This window comes from Jaculus jaculus, chromosome 8, assembly GCF_020740685.1.
Source record: "Jaculus jaculus isolate mJacJac1 chromosome 8, mJacJac1.mat.Y.cur, whole genome shotgun sequence".
Taxonomy (NCBI): Eukaryota; Metazoa; Chordata; class Mammalia; order Rodentia; family Dipodidae; genus Jaculus; species Jaculus jaculus.
This window is the reverse complement of record NC_059109.1, coordinates 110427623-110449828: the sequence shown is the minus strand read 5'-3', so window position 1 is coordinate 110449828 and position 22206 is coordinate 110427623. Positions and strand designations below refer to the sequence as shown.

Here is a 22206-nt window from a genome sequence, read left to right as displayed (position 1 = left end):
GGCTACTTCCGTTCGCCCGCCGACCTCCCACCCCAGCGCGGACGTCCACCCGCTCTTCTCCCAGCTTCTCGCCCCAGACAGGGCGGGGCTTGTGCAGGAAGAACTGTCGCAGCATCCCTATTTCCGGAGAAGGCTGGAGGGACTCGCGTTCGCCGAGGCTGCGCTTGGGTGTGATGGCCGCCGCGCTGGACCCCGAAGGACCACCTTGAGTATGACTAGGGACAGATGGGCCCGGGACCCTGGATGTTCTATCTTAACGCAGCCGGGCACGGTGACGCACGCCGTTAATCCCAGCACTCGGGAGGCAGAGGTAAGAGGATCGTCATGAGTATGAGGCCACCCTGAGACTACATAGTGAATTCCAGGTCGGCCTGGACGAGAGCGAGACCCTACCTTGAAAAACTAAAAAAATAAATAAAAAAGAAGAAGATTTAAAGGAATCCAGTAATTTATTTGTCATAGATATTTTAGAGATGCAGAAAGGCAGAATGCGTTGGGTACCAGAGGGGAATATGGTGCAGCCCACAAGCTTAGAACTTCCATTAGGTCATGCCGGCAGTATCTTGCCATCGTATTTGAATCCATGATAACTAATGCATATATTCATAGTTTATCATACTTGAAAGAAAAAAAAAAAGCTGTGGAACTCCTTTTTCAAATCTTAGGTGGGATAGTAATCACACTAAAGCCATGATAAAATATTGTCACTGACAGCCAGCCTATGACTGAGTGCTTATGAGCCAGGCACTGTGCTGAACGCTTTTCACTCCACATTTACTCCACCTCCTAACAGCTTTGTCTATGATGAAGGTGCTGGGTTATTATTTCTGTGTTACAGATGGGGGAAACAACTAAACAAAACCCCAACCAAACACTCACTGCTCACAGGAGGTAATGCATTCAACCCATGTCTAGGAAGTGGCAAAGCTGCGCTAGGAACCTGGGCCATTGACCTGAGAGTTCACCTCCTTTATTACTTGCTTTGCAGACAGAACCCAGTATTGGAGAGACAAGAGAAGTGGAAGGGAAGACGGACGGACACACCATGGGGCAAGTTGGTAGCACTGACCTTCCTTGTTTTCTCCAGAGCCCTGTGTGAAGAGCAGCTGATAATGTCGGTTTGGGAAGTTGGCTGGAAAAAACTTACTCATGAAGGGGCTGGAAGGAAAGACAAAGCGGTTGACAACCGGCAGTGACAGCTGTGACGATCTCCCCCAACACCCATCTACTGCTGCTGTCTGTCCCGTTGCACTGTGGTAAGTGTTACTGTTCCCACTCTAGACATGGAAACAGGCCGTTAGATGACGTGACCAGTGTCACACAGGAGTTAATATCTGTGCTGAGATTCAGGCCTAGATCTGTGGACTTCTGGTGATCTCCCTGTTGCTTCTGCCAGCAGCAGAGATGTGCAAAGCAGAGGCAGACTGGAGAGTCAAGAATCCCCAAATCTGGCTCACTGTCTTGTTTCCCGACCTGTCAGATCTAATGACCCCACAGTTAAGCCCATGCTACTCTGATGTGTCATCCTGCTGTCCAGCAGAGACCTGGGATTTGATGAGGATACCCTGAATGCACCAGTCAGCTGAATTTCAGCACTGAGAGTAGGATCACCCTTACTTTCATGCCTACCAGGAGCTATCTGTTGTTCAGGACCAGCTTGGTCTTCATTCTCTCTGATTACCCAGTATATTGCACTCCTGCCCAGGCAGGGCACAAGGATACCTTTACTTATTTATTTTTGTTTTTTTGAGGTAGAGTCTCGCTCTAGGCCAGGCTGACCTGGAATTCACTATGTAGTCTCAGGGTGGCCTCCAAGTCACAGTGATCCTCCTACCTCTGCCTCCTGAGTGCTGGGATCAAAGGTGTACGCCACCACACCCAGCGAGATACATTTTTGAATCATGTTCAGAGCAAACCAAGGCCTAGTCTTGGGGGTGGCAGTACTGTGGAGTGGCTACCAGTCCTAGCAGTTCAGCCCCATAGCCTGCTTTGCCACACACCAGCCATTTATCCTGGGAGAGCCATTTTAGTGGCAGTGTCTCCCTGAGTTTCTGTCTCCTTGCCTATATGTAAGGGTAATGCTACTACTTGTCTCAAAGGGTTGTATGAAGATGAGAGGACAGGTGAGATGATCAGGTCTGTGCTGGGCTTGTAGCAGGGAGAACTGTGGCCTTCTGTCATGGTGTAGTTGAGAGCCTAATCTTAAAAGTGTGTGGTGATACTGACTCAGACTGGTAATAACTAATAAGGTTCCCATCCAGGACCGGTATTCCCAACGAAGAGGTAAACCAAGCCTGCCTGAACTGGAGACATTCAGGTCACTTCCAATAAGATAGGGACAAAGATTTATTTTTAGGACCCTGGTGGCTTAGAGAAGGATAAGGACTTCAGAAGTATCTCTGGGCTTCAGGTTCCCCACAAGTCACACAATAGATCCCTTGCAGCCTGCAGAGCAGTGCTGTGAGTAATGAGAGGCCCTGTGGCTAGAGATGTGATAGGCACAGGGCTGGAATCCAGAGTGGCTCCACAGTAGGGCTCTAAGGAGGTGGGAGGCAGTAGCTAGGACGACAGGCTGTTGGCTTAGCTGGGGCTAACACACAGTGCACGTGTGGGTAGGAGCAGAGGCAGGAGGCAGCCCACGGAGCTGAGGCCTTTACCCCTGCCTGGCCTCTTCCTTTGGAGCTTGGTGCTCTGTTCAACTAGCAGTGTGGAAGTTAAAAAAAAAAATGTGAAGACACACTTCCTACATTCAAGTCCTGTCTCACTAACCAGAGATGTGATCTTGGGGAAGTTGTTTATTCTGTGCAACTGTTTCTTTATCCCTAACACTACAATATCTTTCTCAGGATCCTTTTCATTTTTTGGAGACAGGGACTTACTTTGTAACCCAGACTTACCTGGCATCTGCTATGTAGACTAGGCTGGCTTTGAACTTCCAGTGATCCTCCTGCCTGTCTCCCTATTGCTGGCTTTACAGGAATGAGCCACCGTGCTAGGCACCCTCAACCCTCATGGGATAAGTTAGAGGGTTAAGTTAGCACTTGCTACCCTGTGATTTTAACTGTGTCCTTCAAGGGTCTAGATTGGTTGTCTTTCCCAGTCCTGGGGATCGAACTCAGGGCCTCATGCGTGCTAGGCCAGTGCTCTACCACTAAGCTGTAGCCCCAGAGCTTTATTATTTTGAGACAAATTCTAAGTTGCCCAGGCTGGCCTCCAACTTGTGATCCTTCTGCCTCAGCCTTCTCAGTAGCTGGGATTACAGGCATACACCAGAACATCCAGCAGACTGACGTGTTTCTCTCAGAAAAGGGGCTGTTGTGCAACACGAAGGGGGAGTCACGTGCTGGTGTGAAGTCTATAGCCATCCCATCATCGTCATCCAGTCTCTGCCAGACACAGTGTAAATGTTTGCTGGATGACTCTGAATCTACTTTTATAGTGGAGAGATTCTTTCTGGCCCTTGATGGCTCACATGAGACCTTAAAGGTCTCTGCTCCCTGGTAAGAAAATCCTGGAGCCTTTCTCAGTGAAACTGATGTGTCCTTGTCTTGGGGTGGCTGATTTGAGCCTTCTCTCCTGAGGGTCAGCTGGATAGGACAGGAGGAGATCAGTCAGGGGTGATAAAAATAGGCCGAGGCACCCTCGGCAAGGGAATGTGTGGGCTCTGGCCAGGCTGCAGGCTTGGTGGCTGTATTGCTGTGAGCACTGCCTGTGCACACGGCGAGCTGTGGTTGGTTCTAAGAGGCTTTACATAGGCAGTGGGACATTGCTGTCCAAAGGCTGAGTCTAGGTTTGTGGATACAAGCAGTTCATAGAAATTCTTTCCTCATCAAAGTATTTTAAGGCAACAATTCAGCAGACTGAGTCAGTTTAACTTTTAGATTAACACTCTCAATTGCAAATTATACTCTCCACTTTGTAGTCAAATTATTTTCAGTAGATACAGTTTTTTTACCATGTTAAATTTGTTTATTTTTAGAATTAAAAAATATTTTATTTATTTGAGAGGCAGGGAGGGAGGGAAGGAGGAAAAGATAATGGGCATTCTAGGACCTCTAGCCACTGCAGACAAACTCCATAGGTACGTTGTGCATCTGGCTTACATGGGTCCTGGGGAATTGAACCTGGGTCCTTTGGCTTTGCAGGCAAGCGCCTTTACTGCTAAGCCATCCCTCCAGCCCTTATATTTTGTTTTTGAGGTAGGGTCTCACTCTTTCCCAGGCTGACCTGGAATTCACTATGTAGGCTCAGGGTGGCCTTGAACTCATGGCAGTCCACCTACCTCTGCCTCCGAGTGCTGGGATTAAAGGTGTGTGCCACCATGCATGGCTCTATTTTACTTTTTTTGAGGTAGGTCTCACTCTAGCCCAGGCTGACCTGGAGTTCAGTATGTAGTCCCAGGATAGCCTTGAACTCATAGTGAACCTCCTATTTCTGCTTCCCGAGTACTGGGATTAAAGGTGTGCACCACCCTGCCCAACTGCTCTAGGTTTTAAGAAAGTGATTCATAGCTGGGGATGTGGCTCAGTGGTAGAGAGCTTGCCTGGCATGTGTGAGGCCCTGGGTTCAATCTCTAGCACCAGAACAACAACAAAAAAATAGGGCTGGGGATGTAGATGTAGCCCCATGGTAAAGTGCTTGCCTAGCATACACACTGTCCTGGGCTTGTCACCCAATAAAAACAAATCAAAATGAAAACAAAACTTATTATTCTTGTTAGTTTCTAGCTAAGAGAAATTAACAAAAATTTTTTTTTTCAAGGTAGGGTCTCACCCTAGCCCAGGCTGACCTGGAATACACCATGTAGCTGCAGAGGCAATCCTTTTACCTCTGCGCCTCCCCCTCTCCCAAGTGCTGGGATTAAAGGCAATGTGCCACTACGCCTGGCCAGTTTTGTCTTATTTTTTTTAAGATACTGTATCATGTAGCCCCAGCTGGCTTTGAAATTAGCTATGTGATAAAGGATGATCTTGAGCCCTTACTCTTTCTGTCATTTTTCCAAGTGCTAGCATTACAGGCATGCACCAACATACCAGCCTTTGTATGCAGTTAACTATTTATAAGTTATTTATTTATTTATTTATTGTGGTACTAGGAATTGAACCCAGGGCCTTAACCTTGCTAGGCAAGTACTATACCACTAAGCTATTCCCCCAGCCCAGTATAAAAATAATGGGTGAGTGAGAAGACAATTATTTTGAGGTTATCTATAACTTTCGGACAATATCTCTCAGTTATTGTTCTAAATGTAAAAAAGTCTTTGGTGTCAAAATGACAGATATAAATTCCGTGTAGAGACAGTTGAATGATGGAGATACCATCTCGTCGCAGCTGCAGTGAGTCAAGCCCCAAGCACATGACCTGTTACTTTTGAAACGTAGTAAAGCTCTGTGGTAAAGCTGAGATGGGGAGAGCAGAGGAGGGTGTCTCAAGCCTCTTGCAAATACTGGGGTGGGATAAGCCAGACTTGCGGGAAGGGTCATCAGCATAGGAAAGAAGACCCAGAGTCCCCAAGTGACTGCTCCCCACCTCTGTCTCAGGTTCTCTTGAGTACAGAGGCCTGTCCTACAAGCAGGGGTGGTTGGGCCTGCCACTGTCTATCTAGGTTCGCTAAGCCTTCATGCTTCAGATTGGAGAGCTGGACAATTATTTTACGGTGGCTAGAATAAGCTTTTGTGGGCAAAGAGTTGCTAAAATGAGGACAATGCTGAATTCAGTCCAAGGACCAAAGCAGAAGTCCCAGCTATGGAAATGCTAGGCTAGCCCTGAGCCCAGTGTGCTCAAGGCACACTGAGACAGCAGCTCACTGGATGCTTCCTGCAAGTAAGTGTCAAGAGATCCTGTAGTCTCTGCTATAGGAGGAAAAACTGATGCCCAGAGAGCTCGAGTGGCTTCTTCAAGTTAGGAAGCCTTGGTCCCAGAGCTGCCTTTTAATACCATGCTCTGTCATTGTCTTGCCAGTGTGTCTAGGGAAAATAAGGCCACTCTCTCCTAGGCACTTATTGCCTTGGGGACAGATCCTATTTTCCTCTGGCTCTTACTGCTGTGGGAATAGCCTGACAGTGACCTCTTGATATGCAGGGACTGTTCGGCTCCTAGACTGGCTCCTCTCTGTCCTGTGTTTCTTTCTAGACTTCCTCCCTGTCAGAGCTCAGTTTAAGTGGGGTAGCTTTCCTTGGGTGACCTTCCTGGAGCACTTGACACCGAGTCTAGGTATCTCCAGGGACCACTACAAGGGCAGCAGAAACAGGGCGGCATTACTTTCCGACACCTTTTCATCCGGGTACTCCTACTTTCCTTTGGTCCTTAGGCAGGGTCTCACACCGCAGCCCAGGTTGGCCGGGAACCTGCCTCAGCCTGCTGAGTGCCCAGGAGCCACCATGACTGGCTGCCCAACTGCATGTCCTTCTCAGTCCCTAAGGAGACTGGGACCCATAGCAGTTAAGTTTTTGTCCTAGGCCATGTATAGTGTGACACAAAGGAAAAATTCCCTTGGATTTGATAGCCAGCATTCAAACCTGGCTCTGAATGACACCAGAGGTCATGGTTCCATCCATGACCCTGTACTGGCTCCCAAAAAAGTGGCTTCAAATGCTGCAGAGATGCCTTCTGACCTGATGGTGTGGGACAGGGCCAGGATTCCCAGCACGAAGAAATACATGGACAGCAAGAGGTTGATGTACTCCTGGGAGAATATCTGAGGCAGAAATAAAAAGAAATGGGAAGTCAGTTATTAAAAAAAATTTTTATTTATTTGAGAGCAACAGGGAGAGAAAGAGGCAGGGGGGACGGGACAAGAGAGAATTAAATGAACTCCAGACGCGTGCGCCCCCTTGTGCATGTGGCTAATGTGGGTCCTGGGGAATTGAGCCTCAAACTAGGGTCCTTAGGCTTCACAGGCAAGTGCTTAACTGCTAAGCCATCTCTCCAGCCTGGGAAGTCAGTTTTGCCAGAAGCCATGAGGAAACCAGAGCCCCTTCTTCTTTTCTGGAGGTTGGCCTCACCCCCTGGAGTTAGGGAATCATTGGAAAGAATCTCAGAAACACTAGAGGCCTTCTATTTTCTACAGCTGAGGGTAGAAAAGGGCAAACCTCCAGAAGTATCTTTGAAGGAGCCTGGAGGCTTGCACACAGGGCTCCATTGTCTGGAGACAGGCAGTTACTACGACACGTACCCAGGGCCTCACATGGCAGTCTTTGGGGTATGTAGGGAGTCTCAAGTTGAAACTTAAGGGAGCTGTCAGAACCTGAGATCCTGCTTTTCCATGTTTCCTTTTTCCCTCTCCAAACTTTGGGGAGCCCCTTCAGAGTGACCATCAAAGCCCCAAGCATGCTAGATAGAAGATACTTGGGTGCCCAGCTCTATCTCCCCTTAGCTGTTCTGTAGATACCTCCTAGGCCTCTGCTGGTGGCAGGCAGTCAAGAAAACAGGCCTTGACAACTTATTCCTGGTCTTACTAGGGCTGGTTGAAACAGAAATACTGTCACAACGCTCCCAAGCGAGTTATCACATATTAGCTCCGGGCCTTGGGAAGCCTGTGTCATGTCACCCATATCTGCTGCAGCCTTGGCTGCACTTGTCTCTGTGACAGTCCTGACTGGGAGGCAGTATGACGAGCTCTTTCTCGTGGTAGGGGCTGGGATGCTGGGCACTCAAGTAGGGCTGTGAAGAGTCTGTTTAGCCGGGCGTGGTGGCGCACGCCTTTAATCCCAGCACTCGGGAGGCTGAGGTAGGAGGATTGCCGTGAGTTTGAGGCCAGCCTGAGACTACAAAGTGAATTCCAGGCCAGTGTGGGCTAAAGTGAGATGAAACCCATGCCCCCGAAAAAAAGTCTGTTTAAATACCAGTCGGATCAGGTCACTCTCCTGCTTAAAGCCATGCGGTGACTTCCCCGTGCCCTGGTGACAGGCTGTCTGCCCTGCTCACATACCGCCTGTCCTTCACAGGCGGCAGCTGTGCTCCCACTCACAGGAAGCCTGGAGGGTGCTCTCGGCTGAGATGGTCTCCCTTCTCCCCTCACCTAGGTCACCCTGACCTTTCCTTCCTCAGCTCTCAGTCCTGCACTTTCCTCAGGTAACTGACTGACCCTTGCTTAGCAATTCAGCAGCATTTACTGCTTGTCCACCACGGGCAGGGCATTGTGCCAAACACGATATGCAGCAATGCATGTGGCAAGTCCTTATCTTCAGAGTTCTCATGCCCATGGGGGAGAAGAACCTCAAAAGAAATGACAAGTGGCAGCGTGCTCTCAGGTGGTGTGAGGAAAGCAAGGCAGGACCCAGGAAGGAGAGACGCTGTCTAGACTGGTGGCTAGAGAAAGCCTCCGGAAGGGAGGACAGTGGAGTAGAACACTATACAGAGTGAGGCTGTGAGCTGTGGAGACAGCCATCCACAAAGAGCAAAGGCAGGCCGGCACTGTGGAAGGTGCAGGGGATGGTCAGGACAGAGGGTCAAAGTGGCACTGGAAGTCAAGAGCAAGCCAGGTCCTGCAGGGTCATGGCAAACGAGATTCACCAAGTGTGAGTGGAGGGTTGAGGGCAGGGCTGTGGCATGATGCCGTGGCCTGGGAGGACCCTTCTGCTGCTGTGTGGAAGGATCCTGGAGGGCAGGAGGGAAGCAGAGTGCTCAGGGGGGAGGGGCCCCGTGTGAAGGAGGTGGGGGAGGGGCTGTTGTCTGACGTGCACTTCGGCAGGAAGGGTTCATGCTGGGCTTGTTTTTGTTTTTTGCTTTTTTGGGGTAGGGTCTCACTCTAGTCCAGGCTGACCTGGAATTCACTATATGGTTTCAGGGTGGCCTTGAACTCATGGTCATCCTCCTTGACCTTGACCTCCTAAGTGCTGGGATTAAAGGCATGTACCTGGCTTCTGGGCTGCTTTTCTGTGCTTTCCTTCAGAGCCACATCTTCATCTGTGTGCCCAGTATCTGTCTCTATTACTAAGCAAAATGTTCGGGCTTATCTTTCTAGTGACGCAGCTCAAAGCTGAAGGTAGCAGGGACACAATAATCCAGAATGACTGAAGGGACAGTAAATAAGAGCCAGATAATATGAGTGCTTTGTGGTGGAGTGCCTCTCCAGGGCTTCACAGGGGGACGCTACTTCTCTGTTCACGGAACAACTAACTGGTGACCCCCATGGGGTCATTAATAACTGGGTAGAAAGTCCCCCAGAAAGGTATATGACATGAAAAGTATTTTGAGAGGTGATAAGGGAGACTTGCGGACAAGTCCCTTTTCTGCAGCCAGAGTGGGATGGATTTCTCTAGTATGGTTGAATGTCGCTACATCAGCCAGGGGTATGCAGGAGGGAAATTGTGGCAGAAACCTGCCTTATTGCCCTGGTGCACCTGGTTGCGTGGGCATGCTTACAGCCTGTCTATGGGGATGACGAGGCTGCAGGAGCTTTAAAAATGCAGTTACAAATATTGGCACCGCACAGGAGAGGAGGAAAGGGACTGAGAGAATGTCACTGGGGTAGGCTTTTCCTGTTCAGCAAACCCGCAACCAGCTGGTTAGGCTTGGTGGCCGTGCTGAATCATAGCTGCCTTTCAGAAATCTCAATGTGGGCACTCTCGAGGTATGGGAAGAGCCGTGCTTTCAGCACAAGTCCGGCTGCCCAGAGAGAAGGAGGAACTGAGCAGTGGGAAGGTTCACACCCTCTGCTATCAGAAATTCCTGCCTGGGGCACCTGGCCTAAGGAAAGAAGCCTACATACTAGAAGTATGAGAGAGTTTTGAGGCAAAGGGCTGGGTGTGAATCCTATACTTGGCACAAGAGAGACGTGAGATACTGCCAGAAGCCAATTCAGAAGCAGTGGGCTTGTAGGGCACAGAGCCTCATGTCAGGGTCGGGAAGAGGAACCCAGGGAGACGCCACGTGGTTCTACGTAGAGCAGCTCACTGTCCATGCAGATAGACCAGCACACCAGCCCCACGAGAGCAGGGCCTCTGGGGGAGAGGGAAATGGAGGTGGACATTAGGGTTGAAGAGAAGACAGGGCTGTGAGAATGGTGGGCCATATGAACCAAGGCCTCTGATAAGGTCAACTTTCATCTGAGGTGCAGGGAAAAAAAGAAAGAAAAAACCAGCAAGTACCCAATGTCATTTCAAGTATCCTTTGTTCTTTCTTTTTCTATGTGTTTGTGCAGATGCACGTGTCCCATGTGAGTGTGCAGGGTCCAGAGGAGAACGTCTGGTGTCTCCTCTAGTGCTCATTTGTGTGTGTGTGTGTGTGTGTGTATGTGTCTCTCTCTGAACCCACAGCCATTTTTGACCAGACTGGCTGACCAGTGAGCCATTTTCCAGTCTTCAGTCGCCACAGGCCTGGGGTTTCAGGTGTGCATTACTCCACCCTGCTGGGTGCTGGTGAACTGAACTCAGGGTGGGTCAGGCTCTCGTATTTGCACGACATCTGCTGAGCCATCTCCTCAGTGTGGGTTCTTAGTTTTAATTTATTTGAGAGAGAGTGGGTGTGGCAGGGCCTCTAGCCACTGCAAATGAACTCCAGACACATGAGCCACCATGTACATCTAGCTTATGTGCGTTCTGGGGAGTTGAATCTAGATCCTTGGGCTTTGCAGGCAAGGCTCTTAACCACTGAAGCATCTCTCCAGCCCTCTTTTTTTGATGGAGGGTCTCACTCTAGCCCAGGCTGGCCTGGAATTCAATATGTAATCTCAGAGTGGTCTCAAACTCATGGCAATCCACCTACCTCTGCCTCTCAAGTGCTGGGATTAAAGGCGTGTGCCACCATGCCCAGCTTCCAGCCACTTTTTTCTTTTTTAAAATATTTTATTGTGGTGCATCTGCTTGTGAGGATATTCTGAAACCAAAAAGGAGCATTTATATGTGTACATGTGTGTTTATGTCTGTGCTGCACACATGGAGGCCCGGAACCTTGGGTGTGACTCTTCAGGAGCACTGTCACCTTTTTTGAGACCGGGCCTCTCACTGGCTTGGAGCTTGTTAACTGGGTTAGAGGGCTGGCCAGAGAGCGCCAGGGTCCTTCTGTCTCCTCCTCCCCGTCCTGAGATTACGAGCATGTGTTACTACTCCTTTTTTGGGGGGGAGGGCAGTTTTGAGGTAGGGTCTTACTGTAGCCCAGGCTGATCTGGAATTTACTATGTAGTCTCAGGGTAGCTTCAAACTCACAGTGATCCTCCTACTTTTGCCTCCTGAGCGCTGGAAGTAAAGGTGTGCACCATCACTCCACTCCCAGCTCTCCACCTTAGTTTTGTACATGAGTTCTGGGGGATAAACTCAGGTCCTCATGCTTGCAAGGCAAGTGCTTTACCAGTTGAGCTATCTCAGCCCCATTGACAAGTATTTGTGATCCAACAATGAAAGGATGATGCACTAGGAAGCAGGCATTAAAACCTGTGCTTTTACATCAGAGACTTATAAAAACTCCAAGTTTCAGGGCTAACCAATGGTGTTGAGTATAGGGGGAATCCAGCATACTTGTAACTATTACTGGGAAAGTAAAATGGTTCGATCTTTTTGTAGGATAATTTGACAGTATCTGGAGCTGATGTAGTTCAGTGGTATACAGTGTGTGCTTAACATGCATAAGGCCTTGCTACCAACACTACCACCACCAAAAAAAAGAACTTGACACTGTGTGTCCAATTATAAATCAAGACTGTGACATGTTGCAGACATATGTGTGGGAAAATGTACATGCATCAACATATTTTATGCCAAAATATGTGTACAAACACACCTAAATGCCATCAGGGTACACTGTAAAACAGAATCATGAGCAGCTATTAAAAAAAGAGTTTTTGAGCCAGGCGTGGTGGCGCACGCCTTTAATCCCAGCACCGGGAAGGCAGAGGTAGGAGGATTGCCATGAGTTTGAGAGACCTTACCTTGAAAAACCAAAAAGAGGTTTAGGGGGCTGGAGAGATGACTCAGCAGTTAAGGCACTTGCCTACAAAGCCTAGGGACCCAGGTTCGATTCCCTAGTACCCATATAAAGCCAGATGCACGATGTTATCAACATGAAGTGGAGACACAGCTTCAGACTGCATACACCGTGTAGCCACAGCGATGGGGAGACCATGCACAGGGAGCGATGTGGAAGGCTCACTGCCAAAGGGAAGCTGTGACTATCTCTGGGATTGGAATTTTGGATGACTTCTGTTTCCCCTTTTTTTACTTTCCTGCTTTTTTTCCCCAGGTTTTCACCATTGAGCAGTATAACTTTTAGTGGGGAAAAAACCTTGATAAATTTTTAAATTTTTTCTTCTATTTTTTTATTTGAGAGCGACAGACAGAGAAAGAGGCAGATAGAGAGGGTCCTCAGGCTTCACAGGCAAGTGCTTAACCACTTAGCCATCTCTCCAGCCCGATAAATTTTTAAAAAGGTGATTAATATGTCTGCAACATAAACTATACCCCAGCTCCACACAAATATGCAATGAAACCAAACTGGTGCCATGAACAGAACACAAAGCTACGTGGGTAGAGAAATCTGGTGGGAAAGGGCCCCAAACCTTGCCAGCAGCTGCCTCTGGGTTAAAACATTCATTTCACCCTGCTCTTTCTTTTCTATAAGTGAACATGCAGTGCATAAAATAAAACAAAATCAAGTTATTTAAACTAAAAGCACTAAAAAGACTTACTTTGAAAAAAAGGTAGAGCCCCAGCAGAGTGCAGCTAGCGATGATGGGGAAGCGGGCAGCATCTCGGCTGGTGATGGTCTCAGGCATGTCTGAGGCGCTCTAGAGAGAAGACAGATGTGGCTGAGCCAGGCTGTAGCCAGCCGGCATGGTTGATGGGAACGCAGGGCTTCAACATGTTCTGTGTCCCTCGGTGCTGGTCCAGCTCCAGGTTCCCACATTTCCTGTCCTGGAGGCTGTCCACCTCACCTTGGGGAGAGATGCTCTCATGCCACCATGTTTAGCACAGAGGAGAACCAGGGTATGTTTGGCATAGCTGGGGAGAAGAGCTATTGCACAGCCTGTGATAACCTCAAGAAAAAAAGCCTGGAAACCAGATACGCTAGCGTGATCTCAGACCTCACAAAGAAAACTGCTACACACACCACACCAACCACATACGTACATACTTTGTGTGTGTTTCTGGGTGCAGGTGCCCATATGCTATATGTGTGTGTGGTCAGAGGACAAGTTTTGGGTGGGTCTTTACTTTCCACCCTCATCTTTGAGAATTAGTGTCACTCTCCTGTTCTCACTGTTGTTGACTGCTGTGCTAGCCACAGCTTCTGAGTGTCCAGTAAATTCTGTCTCCATTATCAATGTGCTGGGATTACAGAAGCCACATGGCTCCTGGTGTTTTACACAGGGTCTGGGGATGGAACTTGGTACTCTCTCAGGCTTGAGCAGCAAGTACTTTATCCACTGAGTCATCTCCCCAGCTCCAATTTTAAAAATTTTATTTGTATGTGTATGTATGGGTGTGCCGGGTCTCTTGCTGCTGCAAACGAATACCCATCAGGCTTTACATGGGTGGCTGGAGTGCAGATGGTGAGCTTTGCATGCAAACACCTTTAACCACTGAGTCACATCCCCAGTCCTCATTCTTCCTTCATTTTATTTTTTGCAAGGAGAAAGAGAGAGAAAGAAAAAGGTATTGGAGGAATGGGTGTGCCAGGGCCTCCTGCCACTGCATATGGATGTACCATTTTAGTGCATCTGGCTTTATGTGGATATTGGAAAATTGAACCCAGGATATGAAGCTTTACAAGTAAGTGCCCTTAACCATTAACCACTGAGCCATTTCCCTAGCCCCTCAGTTTTCCTTTTTTTTTTTTTTTTTTTTTTTTGGTTTTTCAAGGTAGAGTCTCACTCTAGCCCAGGCTGACCTGACTCTGTAGTCTCAGGGTGGCCTTGAACTCATGGCGATCCTATCTCTACCTCCCAATGCTGGGATTAAAGGCATGAGCCAACACGCCTGGCTCCTTTTCCTTGCTTTTGAAGGTCTCAGTGTAGCTCAGGCTGACCTGGAACTCACTCTGTAGTCGTGGGCTGGCCTCAAACTCACAGTGATCCTCCTACCTCTGCCTCCCAAGTGCTAGGATCAAAGGTGTGTACTCATTTTTTCTTTTTTGAGGAGGGGTCTGGTTATATAGCCCAGACTGGCCTGGAACCTGTGATCCTCCTGCCTCAGCCTGTGTGTTAGAATCACAGGTATGTGCCACCTGCTTGGCTACCTGTTTTCTTAGGGGTCAGCTAAGAGGGAAATATGATGGTCTTTTTATCTAAGCAGGTAATATATACTATGGAGTTGAGATAAACAAACCTGATAAAGGGAAAACACTACAAGGAAAAGTGAAACTTAAGAAATTTAAGAAATGAAGCCAGGTGCACAAGGTGGCACATGCCTCTGGAGTTTGTTTATAGTGGCTAGAGGCCCTGCCGTGCCCATTCTCTGTTTCTCTGCCTCTTTCTCTTTCAAATAAATAAAAAAAAAAAAGAAGTGTGCTTAGGATTGGGGTGCAGCTCAGTGGCAGAGCGCCTACCTATCATGTACAAGAGCCTGGATTCCATCCTCAGCATTGCTAAAGATAAAACGACGACGACAGAAAAGAACAGGCATGTGAGAGGGAGACTTGAAGAAAAAAAGCACAATTAAATTTATAATGGTGATGCTCTAGTTGGCAAAAATATGACATGGGCTGGATGTGGTGGCCCACGTCTTTAATCCCAGCACTCAGGAGGCAGAGGTAGGAGAATAGTGGAGAGTTCGAGGCCCTCCTGAGAGTACATAGTGAATTCCAGGTGAGCCCGAGCTAGAGAGACCCTACTTTGCAAAAAGAAAAAGTGACATGGGTAAGGAGCTCATAAAGAATAAACATGCCCAAAGAACAAATACAACATAACCAAAGTATTGTAAAAGTGAAAAAGAATTGCAAATGGAGTAATAGTAAAATGTAGGGACCAAATCAGTTCATAGAATTTAGGCCAAAAGCCTTTCTAGGGCTGGGGAGATGGCTCAGTGGTTGAAAGTGCTTGTTGTGTGAGCCTGAAGACTGAATGGGGACCCTCAGAACTCACGGAGAAGCTAGGCATGGAATCACAGGCATCTGTCATCCCAGGGGTGTATGGCAAGATGGGAGGTGGGAGCCAGGAGAAACCTGGGAGCTTGCAGGTCAGCCAGCCTGCTGTACAGAGCAGTGAACAAGAGACCTGCTTCCAACAAGGTGGAAGGTGAGGACCAACATCCCAGCAGTGTCCTCTGATCTCATATGTGCTGTGGTTAAGTGCATGCCCGCCCACAAACCCCACAAAGACGTCCTAATAAGACTTTGTTAGTGGGACTGTAGTCCATCTTGTACTCAAAAGCTTACATATTCTTTCTCTGTTGGGCAAAAATCTCACTGTCTTCAAGGGCCCAGCAAATAAGTATCCATGCACTGAAGCCCTTCCAGATTTCTCCACTGGGATAAGGCTACTCCTTAAAGTTTTCTTCCCACTCTGAACTCATGAACTGCCTGGTTCAACCTCCTAAATGGCTGTGCACCTCTGCACTGGCTCCTCCATTTCATATCACAGCTGCCTGCTTGACCTACCAATGCCACATTAGCTCCTGCCAAAGAGAAATTCTCTCCATAGCAGCTGAAGGCTCATCGCAGTGTTGAGATTTCATATCCTCACCTCAGCACTCCTGGAGGAAGCACCACATTCAGCCATGGGGGTCTCACCACATTGTCATAGTTTGGCTCACACTTGGTTGGTTTTTTCCTTTTTCTAGTGACGGGCACATGCAGCCCAGGATGTGTTTGAACATTCTGATCCTCCTGCCTCTACTTCCCCAGTGCTGGTATTACAGGCTTGTGCCACCATGCATGGCTTCACTCTTAAAAACAAAGCATGCTAAGAGGGCAGCTATCTGCAAAGGTTCTGGATCTGAGCGGCTCTCATGCCTCAAGGAGTAAGGCTGCAAAAGGACGAGAAGAGAGTGCAGCCAGTCTCTAGCAAAGGGCAGCGTGGAGGACAAATGTGCGGGCTCTGACCTGAGTACAAGCCTGGGCAGCCTTGAGCAACATGGCAGGAAGCATCAAATCATAATGTCACATGTTCAAGAACACAAAACGGGAACTACACATGGCTTTTTGTTGAAGTAGGATCTTATTCTAGCCCAGGCTAACCTGGGACTCGCTCTGTAGCCAGGCTGTCCTCAAACTCATGGTGATCCTCTTACCTCAGCCTCCTGAATGCCAGGATTAAAGGTGTGTGCCACCACACCCAGCTTCATTGACTTTTATCATGGGGGAAAAAAAGTATTCTCTTTTTCCGTTTTTGCAGTGCTAGGGACCAACCACAAGGCATCACACATGCTGGGCAGGCATCTGCTTGAGCTATATTCCCAGTCTATCACTCAATATGAGAAGCCCAAATTTAAGTACATCAAAATTCCATTTCTCATCTACTAGAATGGTAAGAATCCACACTCGGTCACACAGCCAGTCAGTGAGCTGTGGGGATAGCGAAAGGTCAATTGGTATTCCTGTAGAAATAATTAGGCAATATATGTCAACACCCAAGTGTACACACCCTTTAACCAAGTAATTCCAATTCCAGGAATTTTTCCTACAGATATAACTTATACAAAAGCAAAAGAAGCATATAAATTATATTCACAAAATACATTCACTGCTCTGCGTAACTGAGACAAGTCATTGTGAGTCTCAGTTTACTCCTGTCAAACAAGGTTACAACCTCTAGCTTCACTTACCTCAAAAAACAAACAGAAAAGCGGGGCCAGGTATGGTGGCACACACCTTTAATCCCAGCGCTTGGAAGGCAGTTAGGAGGATTGGCATGAACTAGAGGCCAGCCTGAAACTACATAGTGAATTCCAGGTCAGCCTGGGCTACAGCAAGACCCTAACTCAATAAACCAAAAAAAAAAAAAAAAAAAAAAAAAAAGAGGGGGGTAGAGAGATGGCTTAGCAGATAAGGCACTTGCCTGAGAAGCCTAAGGACCTAGGTTTGACTTCCCAAAACCCACATAAACCACATGCACTAGGTGGTGCCTTTGGAGTTAGTTTGTAGTGGCTGGAGGCCCTGGTGCGCCCATTTTCTCTCTTTTCTCTTTCTAAATAAATAAGTTTAAAAAAAAAAAGGTGGTGGGGGAAGAGGGTGAAATGAAACAAGATATGGGATATGAAAGAGCCTGGCAAACCGCATCTGTGACCCTGTGAGGGGTTGTGACTATGGGGAGAGGGGAACAAGAAGGCTCTTAACTAACTCCTCCATGCAGGGCGGAAGGACAGACACCCCTCTGGAGCCTGAGAATCATTCTCCCTCCATTTGGCCAGGAGGTGGAGCGGGGGTTGGGGACAGTGAGCAGTTCTGACATGAACAGGCCATTTCCTTCCCTCTTCTCTGCTGCCTTATAGTTTACGCTTTGGCAACAGTGTGTGGTGAGACATGGGCAAGAACCTTGCCCTCCTGTGCTCCTCCACACTGCTCCGTACGGCTCCTTGTAGCAGCAGTGTGGGGACAAGACAAACGGGTTTCTGCCTCAACAAGGTCCCAGGCAAGTGGGCTAAAAACCTCCATGGCTAAGCAGGCTGGTACAAGGCAGTGTGACGTGGGGCAGAGCAGACATGCACAGTGATGCGATGCATGGCCCGAAGCCAGATGGTTGAGAGAGTTCTGAGGCCAGTCTCCCCAGAGCCACGGGTTCCTTGACTGCAAACTGAAGATTTGTTTCCGTGCCTTGAGGAATCGCTGCAGCTGTATATGTATGTGCACCATGACCATGTACAAGGGAATCACGAGGAAGCAGACAAGAGATCCTCTTTCTGGGGGAAATAAGAGCAAAACAGGTGGCTAAAGACCATTTAAAGCCTAGAAAGCCAGACACAGGGTCTGCTAGATAGTGGGAGCTGATAAAGGCCCACTGAGTGGCGGCCTCGGCTCTGCACAGAAGTGAAACACTCCCAGGCAGAGAAGAGAGCATGTCAGAAGCACACTCAGGATTCTGTGGTTTCTCTGTAAACCAGAGCTGTGGGTCATTTCCACAAACTCCTTTCCAATAAGCCAAGAGGCTTCATATTGTCCAGTGACAGACCAAGGTTGGACAGATGCTCCACCAGACCGAGGCCTCCGGTCTCCTCTGTAGGTGACTGTTAGGACTGCAATGTTGAGTCAGTGTTGCCATCTGACTTAGTGATAAGGAAACACCTACTGAGCACTTACTAGGTGCCAAGTAGTATTCCAGGAGCTGCGCATGACTTTATCCTCAGAGATGCCCCACAGATGAGCAACTGAGGCTCAGAGGTAAGGTCACTTGTTTAATGTAACACAGATGGCAAGTGCCACAGCCAGGAGTCAAACTGAGGCAGCCTGGTGGTGGAGCTCTTGGCTGTATTTCCTAGCTGACATCCATCTTTTTCTATCTGGAGATTTCTATTGGAAAGTTGTGAGGGATGATGCTCAGGAGGCCTGTGACCTTCCTGAGGCACAGAATAGCTAACCTTTGTAAAAATACTAAACTTGTTAGGACTTTCCAACCAGTTTGATTTGGATTTAAAAATTTTTTTTTTTTTTGCTTGTGTGCAAAGTGTATGCACCCAAATGATGCCCATCTGCTCATGTGAGGTGACCAGAGTGGAATGTCAGGTGTCTTGCTCCATTGCTCTTCTGCCTGTTTTTTTTTTTTTTAATTTAAATTTTTAAAATTTACATTTTGAGAGAAAGAGAAGAGAAAGAATGAGAATGGGTGCATGAGGGTTTCCTGCCTCTGCAAACTCACTCCAGATGCATGTGCCACCTTGTGTATCTGGCTTTATGTGGTTAATGGGGAACTGAACTTGGGTCCTTTGGCTTTGCAGTTAAGTGCCTTAATTGCTAAGCCATCTCGCCAGCCCTCTTCCTAAGTAAATTAAAAAAAAAAAAATGGGAAAAAAGATGACACAAACAACAGAAATAAATTTAGCTTCCAGTAATATTCTGGGTGTTCAGTTGTCAGGGTAGAGGCAAAAGGAGCATGGACAGACTGGCCATGCCCTAGACACAACCTTCCTGGGCCATTCTGTTACTATCACCCCAGATGAAGACAACAACTCACTCTCCTTGCTACCATTTTGCTTCCTGACCATTTCCTGAACTCACTTCCTCCCCATCCTTGGCTCCCACAGCTGCCTTTACCACAACTGCCCTAGCTTTTTTTTTTTTTTTTTTAAATAACCTGTCTCTAGCTGAGCACTCTCTAGAGCCTATACTTGTTTATGGCACAGGCTTGCTTAGACCCTCCTGGAGTGGACTATTGTGAGCTATTAAACAAACAAGGATCCTGCTGGTAGCAGAGTAAACTGATACAATCTCTATGGTGGGTCATTTTGTAAAATCTAAGTAAAAATGCAGAGAACTTTTGACTCAGTAAGTCACTATCAAGAAATTTGCCCTGCAGGGCTGGGGAGACGGCATAGCAGTTAAAGGCACTTGCTTGCAAACCTGCTGACCTAAGTTCGAGCCTCTTCAGAGTCCATGTGAAGCCAGACACAAAGTGGAACCTACCTCTGTAAAATCCCAATGTGCCTGTGGCAGTGGGAAGTGCAGCAGCAGCTGCAGTGAGGGACGTGTCGCAAAAGGCGGCGGAAGGAGGGGAGAAACTCCCAAGGCTGTCCTCCGAGCTCCACACGTGTACTGTGGCACGTACACATGCACACACAAATAATAAAAATAAAAATTTAAAGAACAGTTTGCCCTACCAGTATATAAACAAATGTAAAGTAATAAATGTGTAAGGATAGTGATTTCAGCGTAGTCTGTAACAGCTACAGACTGAAACAACTAGACAGCTGTGGAGGCCTCTAAATTAGTGACTAAAATGCAGTGTGTGCATCAGAATGCCCACTCCGGGTAATTCCTCCCCCCCCCTTAAATATTTCATTTATTCATTTATTTAAGGGGTGGGGGGAGGAGAAAGAGAAAGAGAGGGAGAATGGGTGCACCAGGGCCTTAAGCCACTGCAAACAAACTCCAGACACATGTACCACATTATGCATCTGGCTTACGTGGATACTGGGGAATTGAACCTGAGTCCTTAGGCTTCACAGGCAAGTGCCTTAACCACTGCATCATCTTTTCAGCCTGCGCTCCTGGTAATTCTTGGTTAAGGCACACTGCTGGGCACCTTGAGTTCCTGATTTGGAATCTGCATCTCTCCCAGGCTCCCAGGTTGATGCTGATGTTGCTTGTTCAGGGACTCTGAGAATCAAGGCCCAGGAAGATGGCTCAGTGGTTGAAGGTGCTTGCTTGAGAATCAGCATGCTGAGCCAATGGTGGGGTACAATGGGTCACCATACTGCTCTTAAACAATGTCAGCAGGCATGATAGTTCATACCTGTAAGCCCAGCACCCAGGAGGCTGAGGCAGGATTATTGTGAATTTAAGGCCATCCTGGGCTACAGTGAGTACCACACTAGCCATAGCCACATGGGCTATCTCAAAAATCTAACCCCAGCATCTCTCCCTACTAACACATTCGGGTACTAATACAATTATGTATGTATGTATGCATGTATGTATGTGTGTGTGTGTGTATACACATACACACAAACATATAATATTTGAGAGAGAAGGGGGAAGGGGCAGATGAGAAAGAGAGACTGGCACACCAAGGCCTTTAGCCACTGCAAACAAATACAAGATGCATGCTCCACCTTAAAAAAAGTGACATAAAAAAGTGACTTGCCAGGCCTGGTAGCACATGCCTTTAATCCCAGCACTTGGCAGGCAGAAGTAGGAGGATCACCATGAATTCGAGGCCACCCTGAGACTACATAGTGAATGCCAGATCAGTCTGGGCTAGAGTGAGACCCTACCTCTGGGGGGGGGGGGGGGGGAACCGAAAAAACAAGGAAAAAAAAAGTGACTAATTCAATGTGTACTTGCCCCCTCTCCTTTTTCTTCCAAGGTAGGGTCTCTAGCTCAGGCTGACCTGGAATTCACAGGGTGGCCTTGAACTCATGGTGATCCTCCTACCTCTGCCTCCCAAGTGCTGCGATTAAAGGTGTGCACCACCAAGGCCAGCTCATTTCTTTTTAATGCAAGAGAAGAGAGGGAGGGAGGAAGGGAGGGAGGGAGGGAGGGAGGGAGGGAGGGAGGGGATATGAGAATTGGCGCACCAGGGTCTCCAGCTATTGCAATCAAATTCCAGATGCGTGCGCCTCTTTGTGCACATGTGCAACATTGTGCACTTGCATCACTGTGCATCTGGCTTATGTGGGACTTGGAAAGTCAAACATGAGTCCTTAGGTTTTGCTGGCAAGTGCCTTAACTGCTAAACTGTCTCTCCAGCTCCCCAACACATGCATGTTTGGATACACACAGAAAAAGTTCCAGAAGGTGGGTTGGGGATATAGCTTGTTAGTAGAGTATGTGCTTAGCATGTGTGAGGCCCTGGGTTATATCTTTAGCACCATAAAAAAGGAAAAAGTTCTGGAAGGTTCCACACCAAGCAGCTGGGGTTTATTTCTTTTTGTTTTTTCTTTTTATTTACTTATTTGAGAGTGACAGGGAGAAAGAGGCAGACAGAGAGAATGGGTGCACCAGGTCCTCCAGCCACTGCAAATAAACTCCAGACACATGTACCCCCTGTGCATCTGGCTAATGTGGGTTTTGGGGAATTGAGCCTTGAACTGGGATCCTTAGGCTTCATAGGCAAGCATTTAACTGCTAAGTCATCTCTCTAGCCCTCTTTTTCTAATTTTTTTGTTTATTTTTAATTATTTATTTGAGAGCAACACAGAGAGAGAGAGAAAGAGGCAGAGAGGGAGAGGGGAGGGGAGGGAGGGAGGGAGGGAGGGAGAGAATGGGCACACCAGGTCCTTAGGCTTCACAGGCAAGCGCTTAACCGCTAAGCCATGTCTCTAGCCCTTTTGTTTTTTTGAGGTAGTCCAGGTTGACCTGAAATTCATTATGTTGTCTCAGGGTGGCCTTGAGCTCCAGAGTGCTAGATTTAAAAAGGCGTGCGCTACCACACCTGGCTTTGGGGTTTGTGTGGGGAGATTCTTTCTTATTTATTTATATTTTTGAGAGAGAAAGATGGAGAAAGAGAGATGGAGAGGGAGAATATGTGCCCGCCAGGGCCTTCAGCCGCTGCAGATGACTCCAGATGCTTGTGCCCCCTTGTGTGCATGTGCAACATTGTGCACTTGCATCACTGTGCATCTGCCTTACGTGAGCCCCGGAGATCTGAACATTAGTTCTTAGGCTTCGCAAGCAAGTGCC

At 47.9% G+C, this 22206-nt stretch overlaps 1 protein-coding gene and 1 long non-coding RNA gene across 4 annotated transcripts in view; one reads left to right on the top strand and one right to left on the bottom strand.

Annotated features, from left to right (window-relative positions):
• The window catches only part of Hm13 (histocompatibility minor 13), a 48841-nt gene that overhangs the window by 22163 nt on the left and 4472 nt on the right, over window positions 1–22206 (bottom strand). For all 3 annotated transcript variants that reach the window (XM_004668063.3, XM_004668062.3, XM_004668064.3), the window contains exons 2-4: window positions 12623–12721; window positions 6615–6697; window positions 1070–1158 (exon numbers count right to left, since the gene is read on the bottom strand). In XM_004668063.3, the coding sequence (XP_004668120.1) occupies window positions 1070–1158; window positions 6615–6697; window positions 12623–12721 (271 nt within the window). The remainder of the gene's footprint in view (window positions 1–1069; window positions 1159–6614; window positions 6698–12622; window positions 12722–22206) is intronic.
• On the top strand, window positions 33–13627 carry LOC123462859. Its single transcript, XR_006638552.1, has 3 exons — window positions 33–310; window positions 1088–1256; window positions 13567–13627. It is a non-coding gene; the product is annotated as an uncharacterized LOC123462859 (long non-coding RNA).